Here is an 8,607-nt window from a genome sequence, read left to right as displayed (position 1 = left end):
GGCTAAGAAGCAAGAAAAACAAGGGAGGAACTCAACGAGAAATACAAAGTACAAGAGAGGGGACTAAACAACACAATAGAAGATGTAAAACAAGAGGCTTAAGCAAAGCACATAAGATCCAACGGTACATGAACAAGGAATAAAGGGAGGATACAACAGAACAAAACTATTCGGAACCAACCAGAAAAGACTATACAGCCAACTAAGAGGGGAAGACAACCATCAAGAAATTCCCGAGGCCAAACCAAGTAAGAGACTCTGGGAAAACTTCTAGAGCAATCCGGTATCACACAACAAACATGCAACATGGCTCCAGGAAGTCAAGGAAGAAGAAACAGGGAGAATAAAACAAAGATTCACAGAGATCACGACAGACACAGTCAGACACCAACTAAAGAAAAATGCCAAACTGGAAAAGCCCCAGGTCCCGATGAAGTCCATGGATACTGGCTCAAAAACTTCAAGGCCCTACACCCACGAATAGCAGAACAACTCCAGCATTGTATCTCAAATCACCATGCACCCAAATGGATGACCACAGGAAGAACATCCTTAGTACAAAAAGACAAGAGTAAGGGAAATATAGCCAGTAACTACAGGCTATCACCTGCCACAATAATGTGGAAGTTACTAACAGGTATCATCAGTGAAAGGCTATACAAACTACCTAGAGAGACCAAACACCAATCCCCACCAACAGAAAGGCTGCAGAAGGAAGTGTAGGGGCACAAAAGACCAGCTCCTGATAGACAAAATGGTAATGAAGAACAGTAGGGGAAGGAAAAGGCCAACCTAAGCATGGCATGGATAGGACTACAAGGAAGCCTTCGACATGATACCACACACATGGCTAATAGAATGCCTGAAAATATATGGGGCAGAGGAAAAACACCATCAGCTTCCTCAGAAATGCAATGCGCAACTGGAATACAATACTTACAAGCTCTGGAATAAGACTAGCAGAGGTTAATATCAGGAGAGGGATCTTCCAGGGCGACTCACTGTCCCCACTACTCTTCGTAATAGCCATGATTCCATGACAAAAGTACTACAGAAGATGGATGCCGGTACCAACTCAAGAAAGAGGCAACAGAATCAACCATCTGATGTTCATGGACGACATCAAGCTGTATGGTAAGAGCATCAAGGAAATAGATACCCTAATCCAGACTGTAAGGATTGTATCTGGGGACATCAGGATGGAGTTTGGAATAGAAAAATGCCTTAGTCCAACATACAAAAAGGCAAAGTAACGAGAACTGAAGGGATAAAGCTACAAGATGGGAGGACAACATCAAACACATAGATGAAGGACAGGATACAAAATACCTGGGAATAATGGAAGGAGGGGATATAAAACACCAAGAGATGAAGGACACGATCAGGAAAGAATATATGCAGAGACTCAAGGCGATACTCAAGTCAAAACTCAATGGAGGAAATATGATAAAAGCCATAAAAACACATGGGCAGTGCCAGTAATCAGATACAGCGCAGGAATAGTGGAATGGACGAAGGCAGAACTCCGCAGCATAGATCAGAAAACCAGGAAACATATGACAATACACAAAGCACTACACCCAAGAGCAAATCATGGACAGACTTATACAATAAACACGAAAGGAAGGAGGGAGAGGACAACTAAGTATAGAGGACTGCTGTCAACATCGAAAACAGAGCACTGGGGCAATATCTGAAAACCAGTGAAGACGAGTTGGCTAAAGAGTGCATGGGAAGAAGGACTAATAAAAGTAGACGAAGACCCAGAAATATACAGAGACAGGAGAATGACAGACAGAAACAGAGGACTGGCACAACAAAACCAATGCACGGACAATACATGAGACAGACTAAAGAACTAGCCAGCGATGACACATGGCAATGGCTACAGAGGGGAGAGCTAAAGAAGGAAACTGAAGGAATGATAACAGCGGCACAAGATCAGGCCCTAAGAACCAGATATATTCAAAGAACGATAGACGGAAATAACATCTCTCCCATATGTAGGAAGTGCAATAAGAAAAATGAAACCATAAACCACATAGCAAGCGAATGCCTGGCACTTGCACAGAACCAGTACAAAAAGAGGCATGATTCAGTGGCAAAAGCCCTTCCAATGGAGCCTGTGCAAGAAAAACATCAGCTACCTTGCAGTAATAAGTGGTACGAGCACCAACCTGAGGGAGTGATAGAAAATGATCAGGCAAAGATCCTCTGGGACTATGGTATCAGAACGGATAGGGTGATACGTGCAAACAGACCAGAGTTGAAGAGAAAGAGAGGGAAAAAATGGATAAGTATCAAGATCTGAAAATAGAAATAAGAAGGATATGGGATATGCCAGTGGAAATCGTACCCATAATCATAGGAGCACTAGGCACGATCCCAAGATCCCTGAAAAGGAATGTAGAAAAACTAGAGGCTGAAGTAGCTCCAGGACTCATGCAGAAGAGTGTATCCTAGAAACGGCACACATAGTAAGAAAAGTGATGGACTCCTAAGGGAGGCAGGATGCAACCCGGAACCTCACACTATAAATACCACCCAGTCGAATTGGAGGACTGTGATAGAGCAAAAAAAAAAAAAAAAAAAAAAAAAATAATAATAATTATTATTATTGTTATTATTATTATTATTATAAAAGACAGATTGCTAGGACAATTGTAAAAAGGTAGTTTTTTTCAGGAGAATATTAATCATATGAGAGAGAGAGAGAGAGAGAGAGAGAGAGAGAGAGAGAGAGAACGAACATCAATAAGTCACTCCATTTTTTCCCTCAAATAAGTAGGATGAATCCATCAGGATCATCTGTTTGTTGGAATGGGATCTCGATTCCTAATTCCAGAATTCCAGGAATGAAAATGTGGAAGGATGTCATTTAGTGGGGGAAGGGGGTGGTGGGGGGGGGGGGGGGGGGGGGGGGTTGGGATTACGATGAGGGGAATATTTTTGGGGGGTGGGGTGAAGGGGGAGTATCAGACGTCAATAGCAGCGGGGAGGCTATATAGACATTTTAAGAAGGAAGGAATATTATGCCACCTCTCTCTCTCTCTCTCTCTCTCTAAAGGCTTACCGTTTTTACTTAATTCATGACATTATCTCTTACTCTTTCTCTCTCTCAACTGACACTTTTTTTCTCTCTCTCTCTTTCCCTACCACAGCCACAAATGGTGGAGAACCCCTTTCCAATAACACCAACTTCCATCCTACAAGGATCCCCTTCATACAATCCTTAAGGGATCCTGTTATTGACGCCGCTGCTGCTGCTGGTCGGTGTGTCCCTTTTAGGGCTTGACCACAAGGGAGGCAGGTATCTCCTTACGCCACCGAAGGACTCCTCCTCGCCAAAGGATTCCTCCTTCTCACCTCCCCTCCCCTCTCCTTCGCTCCGTTAGGGAGGACGTTTGGCAATCCTTGGGTCCTTACAGGATCCTCCTGGTCATTTCCTAGTTTTCTTCGCACAAGGGATATCGTTTTAAGTGTAGAGACATCCACGCATGAAGGATATCACAAAATTAATAGGATTGGAAGGATAAGTATAAAATACGCGTGGAAAACAAGTTGTTTGAGATTAAGCTGGCCTTATGCCAGCGCGGGCTCTTGTTCGTAGAGCAGCCCGTGGGTGGAAAAGAAGGATATTAAAGAACTGGGGTAACTGATAAAAGATAAGACGTGAAATGAAGAACTTAAAATAAGCGACAGTCCAGGAATAATCTGGTAACAGGATAATAGCTGATGGTAGGATAGGTATAAAGAGGAGAGACGATAAACATCAAGTGAATAACGATGTTATGATTGGAATTTATTATTATTATTATTATTATTAGTAGTAGTAGTAGTAGTAGTAGTAGTAGTAGTAGCAGTAGTAGTAGTAGTAGATGAAACCTATTCATACGGAACAAACCCACCAAATGGAGCACACTGACTCGTTTTTTTTCTTTTATTTAAAAATTTTTTTTAAGTTCATTTTAGAATTTAATATATACAATATATGTAATTTATGTACACAATCAACAAATATATAGTTATAATATTTTCTATAGATCGATATACTTAAAATTTTACTTGAAATTCAAGCTTTTTAAGAATAGTAAGGTGTTCATTAAGAAGAAGTATAAGAGGAAGTAAAGGGAAATACAGAAATGAGAGATAATAGCACTTATTAAAAATAGAGAAAAATTTAATAAATAGATAAAAAAAATGCATAAAAAATGCAAGAAGGAGAATAGTATTAGTGCAGTGATGCACTGCATCTTCAATTGAACTTCTGTAGAAGTTCCAATTGCACGACTTCGTCTGATGGGAGGCAGTTCCACAGTCTAACGGTGAGAGGAATATAAGTTAAGTTTATTTAAAACCTAAATCACTTCACTGGTTTCACTGAATCCTGTCAGTGACTTCTCTAAGATATTAATTCATTGGTTTCACTGCCCTCATTGAATTCTTAATTCATTGGTTTCATTGTCCTCATTGAATTCTTAATTCATTGGTTTCATTGTCCTCATTGAATTCTTAATTCATTGGTTTCATTGTCCTCATTGAATTCTTAATTCAATGTCCTCATTGAATTCTTAATTCATTGGTTTCATTGTCCTCATTGAATTCTTAATTCATTGGTTTCATTGTCCTCGGTGAATTCTCAAAGATATAACAAAATCTCCTTCCCTATGGTTGTCAGTGTTTGAGCTTGATTGAATTTTATATCCATTTACAATTGACATGGGTGCAATTCCTTCCCCCCCCCCCCCCCCCCCCCCCCCCCCCCCCCTTACAGCAGGCCGTGCGTTCCCCTCCTCACTGAGGCGAAGGTCCGTGGCCTTCCTCAGCCTGCCTCATGTGAGAAGGGGCATAGAATTACCAGCAGGGGTAAAAGTCCAGGAATCTCCCTTTACTTCGTTTATCTGGGTATCGTATTTCCGCGTATATACACTCCCCTGCAAACAACGCCTTATTCTTGGAGCAACAACGGTGCAGTTTTGATGACAGAGAACTCACAACAAAGTGGATTTCGTCACCAGATCAAACACTTTAGTCCCATTCTGTGGTTAAGCCCCATAAGCCTTCTTGGCACTTATTAGGACATACTTGAAGCAATGTCATGTTGAAGATATGTTTAGATGGCTTAAATGGCTAAGATTCCCATCTTTAAATAGCCCAAGATTCCAATCTTTAAATGGCTTAAGATTCCCATCTTTAAATGGCTCAAAATTCCCATCTTTAAATTATTCAAAATTTCCATCTTTAAATGGTTCAAGATTCCCATCTTTAAATGGCTCAAGATTGCCATCTTTAAATGGTTCAAGATTCCCATCTGTAAATGATTCAAAATTCCCATCTTTAAATGGTTCGAGATTGCCATCTGTAAATGATTCAAGATTCCCATCTTTAAATAGTTCGAGATTCCCATCTTTAAATTATTCAAAATTCCCATCTTTAAATGATTCAAGATTCCCATCTTTAAATGGTTCAAGATTCACATCTTTAAATGGTTCAAGATTCCCATCTTTAAAGGGTTCAAGATTCCCATCTGTAAATGATTCAAAATTCCCATCTTTAAATGGTTCGAGATCCCATCTTTAAATGATTCAAAATTCCCATCTTTAAATGGTTCAAGATTCCCATCTTTAAATGATCCAAGATTCCCATCTTTAAATGATTCAAGATTTCCATCTTTAAATGATTCAATATTCTCATCTTTAAAGGATTCAAGCTTCCCATCTTTAAATGATTCAAGATTCCCATCTTTAAATGGTTCGAGATTCCCATCTTTAAATGGTTCAAAATTCCCATCTTTAAATGATTCAAAATTCCCATCTTTAAATGGTTCAAGATTCCCATCTTTAAATGATTCAAGATTCCCATCTTTAAATGATTCAAGTTTCCCATCTTTAAATGGTTCGAGATTCCCATCTTTAAATGGTTCAAGATACCCATCTTTAAGTTGCCCATCTTTAAGTGGTTCGAAATTCCCATCTTTAAATGATTCAAGATTCCCATCTTTAAAGGATTCACAATTCCCTTCTTTAAACGGTTCGAGATTCCCATCTTTAAGTGATTCAAGATTCCCATCTTTAATTGATTCAAGATTCCCATCTTTAAATGATTCACAATTCCATCTTTAAATGGTTCAAGATTCCCAACTTTAAATGGCTCAAGATTCCCATCTTTAAATTGTTCAAGATTCCCATTTTTAAATGGCTCAAGATTCCCATCTTTAAATGGTTCAAGATTCCCAACTTTAAATGGCTCAAGATTCCCATCTATAAATGGCTCAAGATTCCCAACTTTAAATGGTTCAAGATTTCCAACTTTAAATGGCTCAAGATTCCCATCTCTAAATGGCTCAAGATTCCCATCTTTAAATGGTTCAAGATTCCCATCTTTAAATGGCTCAAGATTCCCATTTTTAAATGATTCAAGATTCCCAACTTTAAATGGCTCAAGATTCCCATCTTTAAATGGTTCAAGATTCCCAACTTTAAATGGCTCAAGATTCCCAACTTTGAATGGCTCAAGATTCCCATCTTTAAATGGTTCAAGATTCCCATCTTTAAATACTTCAAAATTCCCATCTTTAAATGGTTCACGATTCCCATCTTTAAATGGTTCGAGATTCCCATTTTTAAATGGTTCAAAATTCCCATCTTTAAATGGTTCACAATTCCCATCTTTAAATGATTCAAAATTCCTATCTTTAAATGGTTCAAAATTCCCATCCTTACATGGTTCATGATTCCCATCTTTAAATGGTTCGAGATTCCCATCTTTAAATGGTTCAAGATTCCCATCTTTAAATGATTCACGATTCTCATCTTTAAAGGGCTCAGGATTTCCGTCTTTAAATGGTTCGAGATTCCCATCTTTAAATGGTTCATGATTACCATCTTTAAATGGTTCAAGATTCCCATCTTTAAATTATTCAAAATTCCCTATCTTTAAATGGTTCAAGATTCCCATCTTTAAATGGTTCAAGATTCCCATCTTTAAATGGTTCATGATTACCATCTTTAAATGGTTCAAGATTCCCATCTTTAAATGGTTCAAGATTCCCATCTTTAAATGGTTTGAGATTCCCATCTTTAAATGGTTCAAGATTCCCATCTTTAAATGGTTTAAGATTCCCATCTTTTAATGATTCAAAATTCCCATCTTTAAGTGATTCAAGATTCCCACCTTTAAATTATTCAAGATTCCCATCTTTAAATGGTTCAAGATTCCCATCTTTAAATGGCTCAAGATTCCCATCTTTAAATGGCTCAAGATTGCCATAAATATTATTTTATTTTTTAAGACAAATCCAGAGTACCAGTGTACCTTGTAATTCGTATTGAGGTAATGTTAATCACATGACAGAAGATACCTATGATAAATACCCATTCTTACAACTGTATGAAGTCAATGCTAGCCTGATTATCTCTCTCTCTCTCAGGTTAGCGGGGGTCTCCAGGGCATAATGGCAGTGTAATAAACAATGGTTCAATTACAGTAATAACAAGAAGTGCTTGCAAGAGGCAATTCCCTTCAGAACAACTGAAGAGATATGTATATACCTGTGCTTACTAATCTGCTTGCTGACAGGCATGCATTCATTTCATGCACTCTCTCTCTCTCACACACACACATACACACACAGACATATGTCAACGAGAATGAAAATAAGAGATTTACTAAGTCGTTCATTTCATAAATATTATTATGACGAAAATGTTCAAAGGTCTGTCATTATTTCATTCATGAATATCTTCACGAGAAACGATTCTAGACCCCGAATTGAAGAGACCGAAGTCGAGAGGACACACACACACACACACGTCAGGAGGTCAAACGCCGGAGCAAGCAGCCGGAAGACCCCCAAACCGCGTTGCAGATTTCCTGTGGCAATAAAATGCTAACAGCTCATGAATGGTGAAGCTGACATGATACCGACATCAGCTGAAGCTGTCATCATTACTATCATTCAACATACACTGACTGAGAGAGAGAGAGAGAGAGAGAGAGAGAGAGAGAGAGAGAGAGAGCTTCCTGTACATGAGATCGTTCGAATAGAACGAGAGAGAGAGAGAGAGAGAGATAAAAACTCCCTACACTCGAGAATGTTCTAACAACAAAAAATGTAAAAAAAATTTTTTTTTTTTTTTTCTGAATACTGGATATTCTAGCAAAACATGATGAAATAGCCAAGGATCTTTTCAAAGTGTTGCAAACATTTATTATTATTTTTTTTTTTTGCGGAGAGCTTCGCGAATGGAAATATGCGCCAAGCTTTTTTGTTTTTGTTTTTCATTTACTTACACATCGATTTGAATGAGAAAGGAAAATGTTTAACGAAGCAGAAATAAAGAGGAGACAGACCGAAAGTAGTAGGTGACTTTTCAACGTGTTCTGAAAAGCAGCCTACGTTTAAATACATACATATATAATAATATAAAAATATACAATATATATATATATATATATATAATATATATATATATATATATGTGTGTGTGTGTGTGTGTGTGTGTTGAATTTTTTTTCTGGAGTCAAGACGTTATGACTGACAGAAACCACTTTATTATTATATTATATTTAAGAAAATGACTTAAAACTGGAAATATGGAATTGTGT

General features: G+C 38.1%; 1 protein-coding gene across 1 annotated transcript; it reads left to right on the top strand.

The window, feature by feature from the left end:
• The first annotated feature begins 5,109 nt into the window (after window positions 1–5,109).
• LOC135209528 (uncharacterized) lies at window positions 5,110–6,733 on the top strand. Its single transcript, XM_064242180.1, has 4 exons — window positions 5,110–5,529; window positions 5,703–5,895; window positions 6,006–6,030; window positions 6,133–6,733. The coding sequence occupies exons 1-4, from the start codon at window positions 5,110–5,112 to the stop codon at window positions 6,731–6,733; spliced, it is 1,239 nt and encodes a 412-aa protein (XP_064098250.1).
• Window positions 6,734–8,607: the final 1,874 nt, after the last annotated feature.

Source organism: Macrobrachium nipponense, chromosome 38 (assembly GCF_015104395.2).
Source record: "Macrobrachium nipponense isolate FS-2020 chromosome 38, ASM1510439v2, whole genome shotgun sequence".
NCBI classification, from domain to species: domain Eukaryota; kingdom Metazoa; phylum Arthropoda; class Malacostraca; order Decapoda; family Palaemonidae; genus Macrobrachium; species Macrobrachium nipponense.
The sequence above is the reverse complement of the archived record's forward strand: the minus strand, read 5'-3'. Positions and strand labels throughout refer to the sequence as shown.

What these genes read in the sequence shown, in the direction of transcription:
- LOC135209528 (XM_064242180.1), top strand. Translation starts at nt 5,110, where the DNA reads ATGTTTAGATGGCTTAAATGGCTAAGATTCCCATCTTTAAATAGCCCA. An exon ending in AGGGTTCAAGATTCCCATCT is followed by an intron (nt 5,530 to 5,702) that starts GTAAATGATTCA and finishes TCATCTTTAAAG; the next exon opens with GATTCAAGCTTCCCATCTTT. An exon ending in ACAATTCCCTTCTTTAAACG is followed by an intron (nt 6,031 to 6,132) that starts GTTCGAGATTCC and finishes AAATGGTTCAAG; the next exon opens with ATTCCCAACTTTAAATGGCT.